The sequence below is a fragment of the Cyanistes caeruleus genome, chromosome 2 (assembly GCF_971803275.1).
Source record: "Cyanistes caeruleus chromosome 2, bCyaCae1.hap1.1, whole genome shotgun sequence".
Classification (NCBI taxonomy): Eukaryota; Metazoa; Chordata; class Aves; order Passeriformes; family Paridae; genus Cyanistes; species Cyanistes caeruleus.
Window position 1 is genome coordinate 46,057,065 of NC_141702.1, and position 19,578 is coordinate 46,076,642.

The window sequence follows — 19,578 nt, forward strand, 5'->3', positions numbered from 1 at the left end:
TATATAACAGTATAGTTCTTTTTTTCAGCACACTGCTAAGTTACTGACAGAAATGGAAAAACATGAGCAACTGCTCACTTAGTGCACATTAAGAATGTCCGCATTGATAATGTCTCAGTAATATCTAAATTTGTATGCATGCAGGAACCCAGCACTTGCTTTCCATATTAAAAAAAAAACTTCTTTAAATGAATAATGCACAACACATACTCTATTTTCTCTCTACAACAGATAGTATGATCTCTGTTTCGATGACGTTGTATATTTTAGGAACTGGAGTTTTTAAAAGGCATTCTACCTTGACACATTCTTAAGGTCTTAAGAATTAAGAAAAGTGTGCTTTCAGAAATAAATGTTAAAGCAAGTACTGTGACTTACAAAGCAATAATAACATAAAAGGGGAAAAAAAAGATGTATCTCAATGTCAAGTCACTCCACAGGGAACTCAAAAAGTTCTAACCAAGAAAGTATTGACAGCACACATCAATTAAAGCAACAAATGTCACAATAACATTTAAACACATCATTTTATTTTACTAACAAAACCAGATCAGAACCTTTGTTTTTTCAAAGTATCATTGGACCTTTTACAGAAAGCTTTTTCTTGATAAATTATCAGTGGCACACACCTAGGGAGCCATAGTGGCTATACTGTGAAAAAATCTCACTTAGTAAGGTAATGGAAATAAATTTTTTAAAGATAGTAACAAGCATATAATACCAGAATAAAATTCACTGAGAATAATAAAAACTTAGCTTAACAAGATATAATATCTACAATACTTTGTAAAATAAACTGGTAAAAGAAGAAGCTGTTGCCTTATTGCTAAATTTATTTTTGGTAGGTTTTTGTCCATGCTTAAAATTTTAGACAGTATTTTGTGGTTTGATACACATTCACAATGCCAAAGAAACCCTGAAAGTAAGAGGACTACTTTGGGGATGTTTTTTGGTTTGAGGTTTTTTTTTTTTTTGGTTGTTTTTTTTTTTTTTACTAGCCTAAACCAGTGGTACTCAACCTTTAACAGCTGGAGAGCCACTTCTTAATAAAATGGAGTTGTAGAGCACCATAAAAATCAAGTATCAACAGTGTGATTTTTTTTTTCCCATCATGACACTTCAATGTGTGATGATGCTGCCTTAATGCCACCACACATTGATACATCACGACATGACACATCAGCATCCTCTCTCCCAGCAGCATTCTGTCTTCTGTCCCTTCTGGCTGCTAGGAAGGAGTGGGGTGGAGGGGTGGAAGGGGCAAAAGGGCAAGTTTTTCCCCATTCTGCCCCACAGCTGCTGGGTGGGAGGTGATCTCTACTCTTACCTGTGGGGGGATCCCAGCAGCTCCTTTTCTTTCCCCCTATGGGAGGGGGAACTTCAGCGACTCCCACACTGCTGGTCCATTTGCTCAGTGCTCCCCGCGCTGCCTGATAGAGTGGAGCGCCGATCAGATGCCTACATTGCGAGAGCCGCCTGTAGGGCCATGAAGAGCCACATCCGGCTCTAGAGCCACAGGTTGAGTATCACTGGTCTAAACAAAGCCAAAAAGGTACAATAGAATAAGGGCCCCTGTTTAGATCCTAAAAGGATCAGATAAAACCACAAAAATAACCCTTAAGTAAAATATAAAACATACTGTCTTGCTTTTAACATTTTCTACTTGTAGCTATCCAGCAACTTGAGTAGGAAACTAAAGGCAGGTTTTCCTCTTTACACTTTTAGAACACTGCAGGAGCTTGTCCACAAGTACACAAACATGGATACTTGCACACGCAAATGTTATTTGTGGTTTACAGCCCATGCAATAGTTCTTTGTAAGATATAAGCAGGAAAACTCCATATTTAATACGGCCATTCAACAAGACAAAATTAAATGAGATACATAGTAATATAGATACTCTATTACATTTTGCTTGCTGCTGTTTGATTACTACGAAATAGCATTTTTGTAAAATATATTAAGAAAAAAAGAAATAGGAACCTTGGCTTGAGAGTGTCCTGCCTCTATCAATCACTATAGCACCAGTGATTTCTTTTTTATCAGTATTTGGCAGCGCTGAGTCTGATGAGATGCAATAGAATAAAGCACAGATCGGATCAAACTCTGGGTCTGGTTCCAAATCTCGTCTTGTTCGAGCATGTAACTCCATACTGATGAGGGTAAGGTGCTGGACCTAGCAACAAACAAAGACAGTATGTTAGCTTGTTCTGAAGGTTTCTCAAAAAAAAATTAAGAGAAGACTATAAGCTCAAATGAGGACAGTGCAGACATTTATTTGGTGGTATTACATTGTAACTACAAGGTTCTACCTGAAAATTAACAGAAGTGATTAAACATGCATCTTTGGATTTTACTTTTTTGCAAATAGCACCATCTTAGGAAAAATAAGGATTTATCATTAAACAGTTTCATACTCAGTTATGAAAACTCAGTATGTGTTTCTGAGTATTGTATTCTTCTACCAAAAGCAGAAAATAAGATGAAAACCAGATAATGTTCAACTTAAAAAATTTTAAATTCCTGTAGTGTTTTCAAACAGCTTTGTATATTGAGCCGAATCACATTTCTGAACTGGTCACCAACAAAGACTCACTCTTGGTCTTTCTTCTCCCTTCCTTCCCTCACCCAGGACAAGCATGAAGACTAAGTCTTACACAAAGGTAGGGAGAATACCTATTTCTCCCTTCTGTTGCATTAATGAACTTCCACATCATATTGCCAGAGCTTTTTGCAGAATGGTTTACATTAAGAAAATGCTAATCCCTATATACTGTCAAGATTTGACTCTGCAGTAAAGATCGTATTATTTAATATGGTTTCAACACTATGCTGCTCTTCTATTGTCTTGCATAATATTGCTCATAATGTGGATTAATGGAGAGGCTGGAGAGATTATGAGGAAAAAAATAGAAGTATTTCTGTGTATGTAGGATGCCCTGGGGCCAGCCTTTTTTTCCTCTAGATTTGCATTCTAAATCACTACAAACATCACTGAATGAAATTTTACTATCAATTCCCCCAAGATCACTGGTTTCTTGTGGCTTCTTCCATGTCCTTTACTCAGTGCTACCTCCCTATCAACTCTGTAAATTGGCCAACACCTAATTCCAGGTGTGGAGACTGTCTAGAAGCACATACACAAAGCCTGCTTGCCCCATCAGCAACCAACACAGCAGTACTGTATTTACATTGCTTCCCTTCTGCCAGCACTTTGGTTTCTCTCCCCACACCAAATGCTCACCTACATTAAATATATAGAGACCTTCTTTGAGATAGGCACCCTTTTGTTAAATGTAGTAGAAATTGCCCAACAGGTTCAGAAGGTTAACAAGTAGAAGTACCAGGAGGGCCTTACTGATTGCTGCCAGATGCCTTATTTCTTATGGAAACAATCCATAAAAATCATGGTCAACTAGTTTTTTAAGCAATGTTTTTATGCAAAACTTACTATTTCTTCCTTCTGATTTTTCCCTTATTTTTATTTTTAAAGACAGGTTTACTATCTTCTCAACCAAAATACTGCCAAGTCTAGTTCAATTCTCAGTTAGAGGCATTGGACATCAAGCTGAAACTGGTAGATAAACTACTTATAAGCTGCAGATACCACACACTGATTAATTTTTAAGTCACGTAGGGATCCAGGAGAAAAAGGTTTTTATTTCTGCTAGTATAAAACAGGCCTGATAGATTATAATTTTATAAAGTGACATGTAACAGTAAAGTTACCTCATGTAAAGATTTTGCTTCCTGCAGGTTTTCCACACTGACTTTAAAACCGTAAGTATTATTTAAAGACGGTCCTTCAATCTGGGAAGTCACTTTCTTTGGAGCACCAAGGGCAGCAAATTGATTCTTATCAGGCATGGGAAGAAAAAAAGCACAGGACAGTGAGAAAACAGAGGTTGCTAAAAACATACAGAATACTAAATAATATGCAATATAAAGTACAAATTTATTAGTGAAAACACAAATGCTACTCTGCAAATTACTAAATGTCCCCTGCCTTTCACTATTTCCTCATTTCATTTTTCATCAAGCCAACAAAAGTTGTATCTTTCTGCTTTTAGGAATAATTTTAATTCATAGCAAAGCAAGAGGCAGTCTGAAGTATTTAAAAAACCTCCCAAACAACCAAAACCTCCCAGAACCCTACCAAAAAAACCCCCAGTCCCACAAACACTGGCTTTCTTGAAGGTCTGAGGATATGGAAACCAGCAATTCTCTATTTTCTCTTGAGCAACGATTTGTCAAAAACCCCTGTTTCAGTCATCACTTTTTAAGGCACTGAATTAAAGGTACATTAAAAACCTCCTTTAAACAGGTGAACACCAGTATACCGAGAAGAAAAAACTACTGGGTCACTCCAGTAATGCACCTAGCCCACCATTCTGTTCCAACATGGAGAACAGAAACACTGTTTAAGTAAAACAAGTCCAACCTCTTTCTCCTCTGTTGGCACACCACAAACTGCCCTCCTTGTTTTCAGAAAATGCTTAGAACATTGTCTGAAAACTAATACACATAGAGAAGCATAAATATACACAGGTCTAGGTATATGTATATAAAAAACGGTAATCACACTAGAACTTAAAAAGGATGTTATAACTCAAAGAGCAAAACATCTTTACATGGTGTCTGTTTAGTGTTTCATTATTACCCTAGAGCAGCACCCTCAATCTCCAACTTACACTTGCTTCCCCCAGATTAAACTCATAAATTTTTTCCTAACTTTGAGTGTGCTCTGATTCTTCAGCAATTGTACCCTACCATTTTAAATGTATTTTCAAGATCTTAACAGCAAAAGACAAAAACAACAAAGAGGAAAAAATGGAAATGTGTAGGTGCTGCAAAATAAAAATACATCTGTACAGAAAATGTTAATTTACCTTCATTTGTGTGGTTAGAAGTACTCTTCGAAGACCATCAGTATTACTTCCCCTCTTCTGGCTCAGTTTCTGAGCTTTTGGTTCTGTAAATATATGAGTGAAAGACTACTTAGCCTCAATAGTATTGTCTAGGCATTAAACAACATGCAAGAAACAACAGAGGTATTTCATTGAAATTACAAACAGATATTACATATATAAACAAATACAGGTTTATCCTTGGTCAAATCCAAAGCACAACTACTACAATTTGGTATTTATGGACATTTAGGAACAAAAATAATCTACAAAGCCTCGCATCATCATCATCTTGAACATTGCAATGTTATTCACACTCTATATAATGTAGAGATTATTTTTGGAAAATTACAAGCTATACAGTCAACAAGATTAAAAAATCCCCCAAATAAGCAATACTTCTAAATTAAGATTTTAACCATCACTTCAGAGTCCAGAGACACCATTCGGAAGCAAATGGATGTCCTATTTCTAGACTTTTTCAATAATTCAAGTTACTTCTGACAATAATGCACAGAACTTCTCCTTTTAAAAAACAGTTTTAAATATATTTTTGCAGAGATATATTTTTTTTCTTATTATGTCAAAAGAAATATATTCAAATTTTTGTGTGCGTGCGTGTATTATTAGAATCACCTAATGGATTTACCTGCAGATAAAGGAGTAAAACCAAGAACTTCAGGTATCCCATCTTGTTTATTTCTGTGCACAATGGGTGTACTATGTAGACAAACAGATTCAGAATTTCCAGGATCTTCATTAACTGGAAATGGGGATGTGTCAAAAGATGTCCTAATGTCCTCTTGGGTGCATGGAGAATTTTGTGCACTTCCAACATCATTTTCTTCCAGAGGAGACAAAATAATATCCTGATTTTTCCACTCTGCATCTTCTAAACTGGACTGTTTCGGATCTGGAGATGCTACCTGCTGCCAAGGAGGAAGCACGGGAGAATCTGGTGAACTGTAACTGACATAATAATCTTCTTCTTCCTCCTCCTCCTCCTCCTTATCATGTTCTAGAGCTGAAGTAGCGTGTGTCTTGCTTTCACATGAAGTTTTATTAGAGTCTATGTCATTTTTAGTATTTACATTAGTTCCTATAGTGCTTATAGACTTATCACAGGTTTCCTTGGTTTGCATTTTTGTATTTTCTGCCACAGAGGCAGGAGAATTCTTTGTAGGCACAATAGGTCTTTCATCTTCCAGTCTAGACAAATTCAAATCTTTAGCTACTTTTATTACTTCTATAGACTTCTCTTCAGACAATACTGCAGAGCCAAAATTCTCATCTGCCTTTGCCAGCTCAGCAGAATGATTCTTAGGCAATTTCTTGAAATGTTCATACTCTTCTTTGGCATGAAGCCATATCTGAACTTGCTGTTGGCTTGGAGCACACTTGCATGGCATTATGACTATTTTTTTGTCTTCACTAGTTTTATGGCTATTACTTTCTCTTTTATTAACAGTAGAGTGACCAGAATGAGGAGGAGATCCTGGTCTAGGACCTTCTGTCATTGCTGAAAATGCAGTCTTCCAGAGCCGTAGACCTTCTAATGAGAAGTCCCCCTCAAACTCGAGAAGGTCATTTGGAAGTCTGGTTTCCACTGTGAGAAGCCGCCCTCCAATCTCCCTGTGAAGGAAAGTAGTTTGAATTACTGTTTTACTCTAAACCACATTGCAGGCAGTCTTCCAGATGATAGAAAAGCAGAGTACTACTAACCGGCTTTCTCACTACGCAATACCCATGGGCAATATTTTTATTTTACAAACCATGAAGGCACATTCCCACTTACTACAACAATATGCAATAAAAAAACTCAAAGTGTTCATGAAAGAAAATGGGTATTTGGTCTGGAAGCACAGTAATTTTCAACTTCAAATGGATATATATCAGACGGGATCTTTCATGTATCAGTGCCACATAACAGCACAAAATTGTTTACAGGAATAAATTAAATATAATATATTCATGATTGCATGTAGACAGAAATGCATGTAACACAGTACCTTGGCTTTTCTGGAGCATCTGAAGGATTGCTGCAAAATGGTTCCTGATAAACTGTTTCTGCGAGATCATGATCCAGCAAAGTTGCCATGATTTCTTCACGACTGGGTGGGGACATGAGAGGCTTAAGAATGTGAGCAGTACGAGGTGTAAAGCTTCCATTCTTTGATTGTGAAGGAGAACTGGTTGATCTTGGTGAACTATCTGGAGTTGGAGTTAATGCTTCATTGTTCCTTGAAACATGTAATTCTAAATCCTCAGAAGCTGCATCTATAAGTTCACCATCAGGTGATGACAATAAGGATGTAAAAGAGGTATTAACTGAATCAAGTGGTTGACAGGGCTCAAAAGTGGTTTCTTTTCTAATGTGGCTTTGAATCCAGTCTGAGCAGGTTGGCTGAGAAAGATTAAGAAATCTCTCTTTATTTACTGTATTTCTATTCAATTTGAATTTTTCATTTAAACAGACTTCAGTCTCTTGGGTACAAGAGGTATCAATGAAACTAGATCTAGAAGCTGAAGAATGAATGGTTTTTCTCCATTGACTATGGCAGTGGTTCTCACTATTATCTAGTGAGGTCTTCTCAAAAAGCTCAGGGCTCAGGGAACCAGACCGCATCCATTTATTTGTGCTTGAAGAATGTTGCTTTTCTTCTTCAGATTTTTGGTCATTATGACACAGAAAGTCATTTTCTGTTGTTTGTCCAGAACCAAGATCCTGAACTGCATCACTCAAGAATTTCTGGGGTAAATTTTGATCTGCTGGGACAAACTGGCTTGCAGAATAAAAACTGCAAAATCCACTTTGCCCTATAGAATTAATATCAAAGTTGTAATTGTGGTCTGGAGATAAGCTGTCTTCAAGCGAGTAACAGCTTTCAAAACCAGGGTCTGAAAAAAAAATAGGGCTGTCATCAGATACAGAATGATCAATGCGACTAGTAATTGGCTGGCTTGAAGACTCCATTTTTGGAAGTTTTGCTGTTTTTTCTTTAGGTTTTGCGCTCCTGGGAGCACGAGATTTTCTTGATGATGTGACTGATCGTGACCTTTTGATGGCTTTATTCTGTTCAAGAGGGCATGGTATGCCCTTGCTCAGCTGTGGTTTGTCCAGTAATGGTTCCTGTGCAATACTGGTATTCTGAGCTTTCTGCTGTCTCTTCTGGAGCAACTCTTTCAAAACAGCCAGACCAGACTGTCCTTCACCAAATGCTGATGGGGCCACTATATTCCTGTTTTTATACTGGGAGATGGGTTTTGGTTGCACAGTTGCTTCTGACAGAGGCCTTTGTTTTGTGGTTTCTGGTTTAAAATGTGACATATCCAAAATAAATCCTCTCTGGTTTTGATCGCAACTTAACTGTTTCACCGGACTTTTCAAAGACGTTACAAAACAGTTTTTAGGCAATTGAAGTGGGCCAGGGTTTTCCTCAGATGGCTTAAGAATAGAACAAGGATCAGAATGCTTGGATGCCTCTGGTAAACAAAAAATCTGCTGTTGATTATTGTCTTTACAATGCAAATAGTTAGTGGTATGTAATTGATCCATCTTTGCTGTGTCCAGAGAGTCACGAGTTTCATTTAATTTCCCAGTTGGTGGCAAATATCTGATTTGCAAATTTTTTATCTCTTCTGCTTTTGGAGAAGTCTTATCTTTTGAGATATGAGCATTCTGCGTTATGTGAGTTGAGTGATTAGATGGATCAAATATGTTTTGAATGAGAGCAGGATCCTTCATTCTAAATATAGCACTCTGAGTCCTAGACCTTTGAGAGCTCATTTTTGGTACTTCCCTTCCAGATGCCACGGAAGCAGATGTGAAAGATGAATGAGGGTCTTCCCGTGGAGCAGGCAAACACTGTGCATCTACAGGCTTATCAATTTCCATCAGTGAGTGAAAACAGGCTGATGAATTACCTTGTGCATCAGCTGCAGGGAGCTGTGCTGATGACAGATATCCAGCTGAATAGCCAGGAAGAGGATTGTCTTTGAGGTTGTGAAGTGGCTGAGAGCAGACAGAGTTGTAAGAGATCTCATGAGACTCTTGATGTTTCAGCACAAACTTGACCTCTGCAGTAGAGCGACCATTTCCTTTTTCATCTTTAAATACAACACGTTTTCTTGAGGACACTTTTTCAACTGTTTTTTGTTTTGTTCTAGGTTTCTTCTTTCCTTCATCTGGTGTTTTATCAGCCTGATTAATCTTTTTCTTTTTCTTGGTAGATACAGTGGGGCTAGCAAATTTCTTTTTACATTTCTTAACCTGAGTTTTTGCTCGACTACTTTTTCCTACACTAGTGTTAACAGTCTTGCTGTTGTAGATATTGGGGGCCCTACTAAATAAAGCTTCTCTGTCCAGGTTGGTCAAAATTTCTTCTGCTTTTGGATCAGTGGGAGACCAGCAGCGAGGTGGAGATGTGTTTACTGGGCTTGTGCTTCTCTCAGAAAGAAAACCTAACTTAGACATAACATCACTATAGTTATAGTCACAGTCTTCAGCTTCAGCACTGTAGGAGGGTGAAGGAGGAGAAAGAATTGTATGATTCCTTTTTCTGAAAGATAAAGTTCTTTTAATATTTGTACTACCTGTTTTTTGTGGTTTTCCAGCTTTTTTCTTGGTTGACTTGTGTTTTGCTTTCCTTTTGTGACTTTTCTTTGGTGTTAGTGGATAAATAGGATATTTGGTTGCAGGAGAGTCAGGAACTTTTGGCCAAAAGTCCTTTAAAGGTGCAAGCTTTTTATATAAATTCATCTTTTCCTCTGTGAGTACTACTCTTTCCTCACTAGAATCTACTTTCCCCAATTTAACAAGCATATTTTTTCTCCCTCGAAATCTATTGATGATAATATATTTAATAATAACAGGTGGCAATTTTTTAGAAAGTTTTCTACGCTTTCGAGACTTCTGAGACCCATCCAAACTTTCAACACTTTCTATCGGTTGAGGTAGATTAATTTTTGAGTTGTGTGCGACAAAGCTCGATTCACCGTCTTCAGTCTCATAATTTACCTTCCGTTTCGTTCGGAGCGTGTATTTATTCCCACACAGTCCAAATGACTGCTCAGTTTCAAGAGATCCATCTGCAAACGGGCAGTCAGTGTAATTAGCAGTACTTGTAGACATTTTGTTTTCAAAAGCCTCAAGAGGAACTTGAACTAAGTCACTAGGTAAAGCACTATCCTTATCAGGAACGTTACTACAAGCATTACCTTGTGTATAGCAGCCTTCCTTCACTGATGCAACATCATTTACACTTGCAGGCTCCTGACGATTGATAAAACTGTGCTTCTTTTTATTCAGTTTAAACCTGGACTGTTTGTTGCCCTGCTGTAATTTATATGTCACGGGAGCTAACTTCTGTGGTCGACTGAGACAGTTAGAAAGAACAACACTAGGAAAGAACATATAATGTGCTGCTTGTTGACTGAGGCTTGGCTTTTCCGCTTTGTGCTCCTGAAATTCTTCATACCTAATTTTAAGTTTATTAAGGCCACCTTCATCAGTGTTATTTTCAAGTGAATGTACCACAGTTCGACTGCCTCCTGAACAAGATACCAATTCACAATTTTCTGTAGCTGTTGCTGGAAAAAAACTATTTATACTTGCACTGCTGGATTTTTCATTTACTTCAGAGGACATTTTACCTTTGGAGTGGCTCATATCAGAAAAGTTATATAAGCTTTTGTTCAACATGTTGTCACCAATATGGCGGCCCACATGCATAAAAGAGACATCCTTTTCAGCCTTTCTAATGCTAATGTACTTCCTACTAGGTATTGGTCTGTTCACTGATGAAATATCATCTTCATAGTCAAAAATATTATTTCCACATGAAGGAACTGGGAGAGTATCTTTCTTGTTACTCTCTTTGTGAGAGTTTTCTGCATGGGTACTATTGCTGAATGGAGTTGGATACTTTGCTGAGTAAGTGCTTTCTTTTGTAAGAGAATGGACTGAAAGTTCAGGTCTTGTTTCTGTGTTTGGCTGTGAGAGGTCTTCTACAAAATCTTCATTATTCAAAACATGGTTAGAAAGGGCACTTGTGTGTTTACACTGAAAAGTAATTTTAGCAGAAGATGGGGGTTCTAGTGTAGCAGCATCTTTGTGAAAGATTGAGGTCTTTACAGACATTTTGCTTGTTGCAATGACGGAGGAGTGAGTTCGAGAACTTTCATTATTCAAAGGATTGTCTGAAATGGAAGAAAAGCAATTTTATTCTAGTTTGCCTGTAAAAAAAATAACCTAAGGCAGTAAAAATTTTAACAGCATTTTCCAGAAAGCCTTCCCATTCAAATAAGAAACAAAACTCATGTAAATCACATTACATTTATAATCGTGACAACTAAAGACCCTGACTGCATGAGCTGCTTTATCAAAATCACATCGTCAGTACATTTGTCTATGACATTTTGTCAATTACTCCTCAACGGCAGAGCTGCATACAATCATCAAAGATTTCACACTGACTTTCTGAAAGAAGGCTTCACAATCACTTTCAGATGACTACATGAAAACACTGATTTCTAGAAAAGGTTGTACCCTGCTTTGTCCCTGAGAAGTATGTATACTCATTGGCTCTGAAAAACAAAAAACTTATTTGAATGATCTTCCCTGTGCAAAAAGGTCATTCCACAGTAGTATATCTCACAACATGGCAAGGGCTTTGTATGAACTGTGCTATCCACTAAACATAGGTAGTTTCCTGCACTTCTATAAAGCAGAGCAATACAGCACCCATCCTGGATTCATATCCATGTATTAATGTTCCCATATAATCTGGGACCGGCAAGTGGTAACTTGCCCTATGCAGAGTCATGACATGGTATCTGTGAAGATTTTCATCTCTTTCAGTGATACTTTCACCACACTTATTGCAGTGTAAGTATGGACAGGGACACGGTAACAAATTAACAAGTGTGTGCTTGCTCATAACCTTGCGGAAGGAGTATTTTGACAGAGCTGTACCACTGCAAAGAGGCAGATAGCACAGGGCACCTCAGAAGGAACACAGAAATTGGTTCATGTGTCCACCTCTTTAGCTGAAATGCTGAATCAGGATAAGAGTTATATGTGATGTATGACCTGGAAGCATGTGCTGCACACTGATGTGCTGGACTGGGGATCCTTTGGGCCTTTACTGTAAATCTCAACCAATTTGGGGATTATCTTAGATTCATGCTACCTTCATCTTAGCAATTTATTTGCTGCTGGCTGAGAAAAATAAAAGGAAGTCCCAGTCTTTTTCTAATAACATTTTCTAATGCATACACAGAGTCCCTGAGCTGTGAAACACAGCTGAGAGATGCTGCCTACTATTCTTTGAGGGTAGGAGTCCACAGAAAGAATGAGGATGATTAACTGAAAACTCAGAAAACAGGAGTTTGGCAGTGTCAACAAATACCTGGAAAATATCTGGCTGTTCAGATATAAAAACTGCAGAAATACTTGTTAATCAGTCAGATCATATGGACACAGTTTCATGTGTGGATAGAGATTTTATAATTTAGACGATCTGGACTGAGATCTGTTTTGGATTTACTGTATCTCTAATTATAAGAAATCAATGTAAAAGTTCACAGTAATAAACTTCCTAAGCTGGTGTTCTGCATGTGGTATTTCACTTACTTAAAATATGCTTAAATTTAAACAGTTACCTAAGAAACAGTCTCATTAGCTAGCAGCAACTCTTATTACAACAAATTAGAATGTATGGCAAATGAGGAAAGTACAACTGTATATCTGACAAAAGCAAATAATATTAGTAGTACATCAAATCACGTATTCATCCTACCATTATACTACAAAAGCAAAGGAAAAAGCAAATTATGTTTTAAACATTGAACACAAAAGAATAGCTGTGGTTGGCTATAATCTATAATCTAATAAGATCATATAGTTCATATTCTCAACTGAACATTATAATGTGACATGCAGATTTTCTAATGAAACACATAATATTGTTTATATATTTGCCTAACCTCAAAGTGTGCATTCTGTTTACTAACATTATTTGGTCAAAGACAGCGTGTTATAAAGACAGCAAAAGATCTCTACAGATTAATTTATTTTTTTTTCAGATTTTGAAAGGCAGTTCCTTCTGCAGCAGCTTTGTTACTGCGTAGTTTTAACTCACGCAATCCCAAATGTGAACATACAGTCTGCAGAATGAAACACACCAAAACAAAGGCTCCCTGTATTTTAGCATGTGTGGCAAATACTTGCAAAGAATCATCTAAATCTATACAGTAACACACTCATCATTTACAATAATCCTAGGAGGATAAATGATCCTACAGAATCATTACTTTTAACACCGTATTTGGTTTTTCCCATAAAACTAATTGAGCTATGTCCTTTTTTGGATCATTGATACAATAAGAAAAACAGATTCTGGTAGGGCATAGAGGGCATTGAGATTAAAATACAGTTGTTTTTCAAGGAAGATGTTAAGGGCCTGCATCTGCAATCTGTTGAGAACTTTCCAATTGAAACAAGGACTGAAAATGGCCAGCACTTCTGAGAACTAGCAGTTTAATGTGAAAATGAATGATGACTCCACTTCCAAAGCTGATCTTCTATTTACTTACCACCATTTTCATCTGCAGTTCCATCTAACTGAGGTATTGAGAGATTAGCTAGGAGCATATTGTTACCGCTCCACTCCATTTCTTCCTCTGAAGATGAATCCTCTTCTGTTGAACTCCGATGCATATTTTTGCCAGCTGACCTGGAGAAAAGTGAAGGAACTAATTGATGCATAATACTTCTACTAGAAAATACTATGAGCCACAGGGAACATGAAACTCAATGGGGTGTGGTGCTATGTGGCTGTGTAATTTGGGGGAGCAAAAGGAAACAAACAAAAATTTTGCCATATTTCTCTCGGGAAGTCAAAATAATATTCAATGTTACTGTTTTAAGAGGCAACAGTGGTCACCAATCATTTTAAACAGCAGGATTCACTAATCTAAGAAGATACAGAAACAACATTTAGATGGTTAATTTTAGTTCAATTTTACTGAGATTTAATTTCATTGCTTCCAAGTGCTTGAAATTTGAAGACTAAACCAATTGCAAAATTACTTCAGTTTAGCTGTTAGCAAACAGATGTTTACTTTTTTGTGGGGTTTTTTTGTTAAGAAATCTTTACGGTATTTTAACAATAATCTCTCTTGGTTTAACTAAATCATGACCAACAAAACTATGTTTCATTCCACCTCTTACTGAATATTCTGAAGCAGCTGTTGTTAATACTTAAGTTGCTACTACTAAGTTAACTGTTCTACACTGCCATGTTTACAGTCATAAATTCACTGGGGGAAAAATAGACGCAAATCTACAAAGAAAAGCTGCTATGAATTTTTTGTGGTTTTAAGGTGGCATGCTTTATATGAGCATGAGGGAAGGAAGAATATCACAGAAAAACACGAAAAAACATATCTTACAGTATATTATAACTCTACAACTACTTAGGAATTTGATTTCTTCTTTAAAATAAAGTGTGAGATGGACAAAATTCTTAACAGAAATAAGCTATTCTGTGGCTAAACAAAAGAAATCCAGATACATATTAAGGAATTGAACTTTGGGATTTTTAAATTTCTTTGTTGTTTAAGTTGTTAAGTGTAATATTTTAAAATATATAAATACAAATGTTTTGAAGTTACAGGAAGGAAAATACAAATAACCTAAATAAACTTTGCTTTTGCAGAACTCTTTTGTGACTGGATTTAGACCAGCATGAATTATACGTATGGTACCACCCTAGACATCTGAATGTCAGCACAAAGCTAATTTAGATCAGGACAGATTTGTTAGTCCAGAAACAATAGGCTCAAATGTAACCACATAATATCTGGTCAGGTCTGAAAGCATGACTTGGAGAATCAAATAACAAGCACAGCTAGGTGCACTCTCCATGATCTAGGTGAGCTTAGTTGTCCCTCTTCTATATTCCCAAAACATGGAAAAGTACAGCACAAAGCAATCAGCTTGATATGCAAATTAGTATCAAATTGGGGATGTTTCTTCCAATCTGATTTATCAGGTAATCCTGTAATCCCAGGTAAATCTTCGTCAACTTCAGTAAACCAAATCAGACTGGAGATGACTTCTGCAGGTAACTTGGATTTCTCCTCATTCAAGCCCATCAGTTTGGATTCCAGGAAAATTTATGTATCACATGATACATGAACTAGTCCAGGTCTTGGTGGGCTTTTTTCTCCAGTTCAATACAAATCAAACCCAAGCCATTTAATTCACTCAATAGTGTGTGGTTACTCCTCATTAGCTGAATAGATTTTCTGAGATAATGTGGGACTGGTAAATACTGACTAACAGAAAAGCCACAGTATGGATATACATGGATGCATTAGGAAGCCACACAGATGGAATGAGTCTGAGCAGAGTCAGATCATCAGACTCAAACTGGTTCTTCACGCATGAGCAGAATCATGCAGGGGGCAAAGATACCCATGGCTTGTGTCTGAAATTAGTCCATATTCTGTAGAGATCTCAGTGAAACAGAACTTGTAATTCTCTCTGAACACAAGTTCACTCCCTGTGGAAGCACATGGTATGTACGTTTTCCCTAGAGCTTTGTGTCTGGGATTAAGGTGTAGGCATATGTGAGCAAGATACTAGTGAGACAGCTCATCAAGTCTCTTGAGTTTTTAAGTAGGATTCTTTACTGCACAAAAGCAGTTAATTGCTTTAGGATCCTACCTGACTCCTGAAAGTTGTACAGTAGTCAAGCCCATATAGAGCTGTGCTTGAGCTAATGAATTCTGCAAGGTTTTCATAGTAACTACCACAGTAAAACTGAAGTTTGATGTTAGGTGTTTTGGATGGAAATGTCAACTTTTCAGACTACTGTGAGGGGAAAAAAAAATAGAAAATCAAAGGTCAGATAGGAAAGCTAGCTTTAGAGATGAATTATCTCTAGAACTAGGAGACTAAAGAACTAACTTCTGGTTCTGTTACAACTTTATTGTGCCTTTGGGAAATAAAAGAAGCATTTCTATACCTCTCTGTTTACAGATTACCTCTCTGATTACAACTTCCGATGTAGGAAAAAACCCCAAATATAAAAATATTATGTCTGTGAAGTTCCTCATACTTGAAACAGAGTTATAAATACCAGAAGGTGTGCAGAAAGCAGGGGTCAAGAGAAACTGGATATAGCTGCTTTCAATGCCTGTCAGTGCAGACTGCACAAAAGGTCATTACAACCTGAGAAGGTGTTCCAAGAATCTTGGCCTTAAATACACTGAAGTTGCTGACCTTTAGCAGTCAAGCAGAGCGAGCAACATTCATGTTTTGATTTAAGCTTTGAACATGGAAACAAATGGGTGTTTTTTCCTTGGGTCGCTTGGTTGGTCTTCATATGAATATTTCTTAAATATTGAGTTTAGTAAAAGATGTACAAGATACACCTTAACATTTGTATCATATCCAAGGTGTGACCTTAGAAGCAAGTTACCACTAAAGGTTTTCTTGTATTTGGACATTTAGAACAAAAAACCTACTTACTTTTTCCTCAAAGAGAAAACTAGAAGGCCAAACCTGTCTGGCCAAACCTGAACACTTAATCTTTACTTCCACTTCAGATAACACTGATTATTCACATCATCATAATCTGAACACCTTGCATTCTAGCCCAAGATCTGCACAAATTTTTCCATGTTATCAACAGAGACCTCTCTACATCTCATTGGGCTCACAGCACACTTGAAAACAAAGTGGGAGGAAGGAAAGATCTAGCAGAGAAGAAACATTTTAAGAAAATACATACCTTCTTTTTTGCCCAGGCTCTTCCATGCTACTGTCCCACCTCTGGGACATTAGCAAGCTAAGTTCCATTTCCTCTTTCTCACACTGTGGCTCATTTTCTTCATCATCACTGTTCTGAGAATTTCGCCAGCTTCCAAGAGAACGATGGTGAGAGACTGTTTTTTGATGTCCCATCTGATATCCATCATTCTCCAATCCAGCCAAGAGATCAATCATGGCCTCATCAGCACTACTGCCCACTGCAGAAAAAGCCCATACAAGTAGAATCTATATTTTGTTCTACTTGTAAATGACTAGTTACAGTCTACCAGTAAAAAACAAAACCAACCAAACAAGCCCCTCACAATCTAAAATCTACTAGTTTGTTACTGTCTAAGGCAAGGCATACTACAGAATATAGACTACTACAGCTCTTTTCACATTTTATGATTTATCTTTTCTAGCTCTGTATCTAAAGCTTTGACAACTTTATTTCTATATTTTTATTGCCCTACTCTTTTTTTTGTACTAGATTCTGTGGACGCACTTCTCTCTCTCTCTCCCCCCACTCTCCTATTACCTCCTCACATGCAGTAAAAGCTTCACTCTCCCCTTTAATTTAGCTTGAGTACCAGCTTCTGAAGCATCACTACCTTCTCTTGCTCAATAGCTGCATTAGCTTTGTTAGGCACTTCTCTCTGTATCACTTGAGGACTTTCAATCACTGCATCTTGTGAAAAGAGATGCTGATTTTGACCAACTATTCCTCCTTCTCAACTTTGATTCCCTTTTCATGTCACAAAAAGTTGTTCTATTCCAAGATTTCTCTAAACACTGAAAGTTTACCCAATTTCACTCCTCTCTTTAAATTTTATATTTTCTTTTATTTGAGCCAAGCTTACAGTAATTTATGCATTTCCCTTCTCATTTTTTTTTTTCTTAAAAATCCTTACGAGTCTTTTTCTTACTCTCTTCCTACTTACCTATCATCTGACCTCATAACCAATTTATGACCTCCAGTCTACCAGCATCTTTGTTACTTCTCTCTCCTTCTCTGGCTGAAGAACTACAATCTCTAATTTGTTTCCTCAGGAAGCATCATATGATTACAATGATCTTGAAAATTATATAAAATAGATCTGAACATTGGTGAAAAAGGCAATTTTCATATTTTGCAAAGGCTTCACAAGATACCATACAACCATTTACAATAGAAACCATCCCCTTTTTCAGAACTTTTGAATTAACCCACTTTCAATTATACTTTCTGTTCTTGCCTCCTTTGCCCTTTGTGAGGCTCATCATTAAACTCCAGCCTCTTCTACATGTTAATATGAACCTCCATAGTGAATAGCAGAAGGCATGTGGTTCACAGTGCCTGTGGCACTCAACTCTGCTAGAGGAATAGTGAATACTGGTGCAGGCTATGAGGGAGCATGGGACCCAAATATGAGGCATGTCTCATAGTCACACAAGACACCAGGAATCAGCATGACAAGAAGGGAGGAGAAAAAAAAAAGACAAAGAAAAAGTCATATAATCTAAATTTGATTACCTAGTCAATGGAAAAAACCAGACCATTTCAACACTTCAATTTGGTTGAGCAATTCAAATGTAAAGTCATAAGGCATAACCTACATATTATTTTAAACACTTTTTATCCTCTCAGGTCTGTTCATGCTTGCCAGCTCCCACAGAATTTCTTATAGTTCTTTCAAGAAATCCAAATCCTTGCCTATAAAATGTCTATAATCAAAGTCTTGCCTATTCTCTTCAAAATAAAACAGCACTACACTCTTAATCTAACTTCATCTACTCATCTACTCCTCCTTTCTTAGCAAGAAGAGATTTCAAGGTTGTATATTGTATTACCCACAGACATATACTGTTGCCCAAGCACATACTCATACCCTATAGGTATCAAAAGAAATGGAGGCTCCTACAGGTTTCAAATACTCCTCCCTGCCCCACATTATGTGGCTCATATTAACATTATACATTATGTTTACCAAAAGCATAGAGATATATCATGAACCATGTGCTTTTCATCTCCTTTAGAATATTTGAACTATTTCAACCTCTCATAGTTTTTCACACAAGTTCCTTTCTTGGTTATTTTATGATTGTTTTCCCCTCGTGCCACTCACAATTTTACTGTCATGGTTTTTCTCCCTCGTAAATATTTTGCTTCTTGTTTCTTTGCCTTCAACCACTCTTTGCATCTAAACTTGCCTCTCATTATCAACCTACTATTGTTCAGTATCTCCACACAGCTGAGCTTCTGAAGACAGATCATATGCATGTTTTTTACCTTAACTGTATGAAAGATACAGTTCAGTAACTGCAAGAGCATATACAGTCCTGGTGATATTTCTTAGAAAACATAGGGTGTGTTTTGGTGGTGGTAGGGTATGCATGTTGTGTGTGTGTGAAGTCTTAACTTGTTTGAAAAACTCCTTGAGATAAACTACTTTCTTTCATGATGGGTAGCCTAAGGGAACGCAAAGACTGTAGAACAACAACAGTGTGGAAGAAAAGACATTCCGGTCATACTCACTAAAAACTGTAGTCTGATTCAATCTTTGAGACAAAGGCTGAAAGCTCTGACTATTCTCCACAATGTTTAAAATAGCTTCTTCATTAATAAGTGCTTCCTCTTCTTTATCAGTATGCATCCTATTGGAGTCTTTAAAAGAAGAAAAAAAAAAAAAAGAGAAAGCATAAAATTTCTGAGTCAGAGACATCAATACATTATGAAAACAAGCCACTGCAGAATGGGTTATACTATCCAAGTATATTTCCATTATTTGCTGTAGCAATTTTAGAAAGGCTTACTCTAACAATAATAAAAATTAAATCAAAACTACTCTTTGGTTTTTCATAACTAATAA

General features: G+C 37.0%; 1 protein-coding gene across 2 annotated transcripts in view; it reads right to left on the bottom strand.

The window, feature by feature from the left end:
* REV3L (REV3 like, DNA directed polymerase zeta catalytic subunit) overlaps positions 1 to 19,578 on the bottom strand; it is a 115,967-nt gene that overhangs the window by 34,377 nt on the left and 62,012 nt on the right. Inside the window, exons 10-17 of one of the 2 annotated variants that reach the window (XM_086876832.1) lie at positions 19,245 to 19,373; positions 16,710 to 16,947; positions 13,504 to 13,643; positions 6,918 to 11,106; positions 5,558 to 6,540; positions 4,891 to 4,973; positions 3,731 to 3,856; positions 1,985 to 2,177 (exon numbers count right to left, since the gene is read on the bottom strand). In XM_086876832.1, the coding sequence (XP_086732958.1) occupies positions 1,985 to 2,177; positions 3,731 to 3,856; positions 4,891 to 4,973; positions 5,558 to 6,540; positions 6,918 to 11,106; positions 13,504 to 13,643; positions 16,710 to 16,947; positions 19,245 to 19,373 (6,081 nt within the window). Of the gene's footprint in view, positions 1 to 1,984; positions 2,178 to 3,730; positions 3,857 to 4,890; positions 4,974 to 5,557; positions 6,541 to 6,917; positions 11,107 to 13,503; positions 13,644 to 16,709; positions 16,948 to 17,670; positions 19,374 to 19,578 lie in introns of both variants that reach the window. The other variant, XM_086876833.1, reaches the window with a different exon arrangement.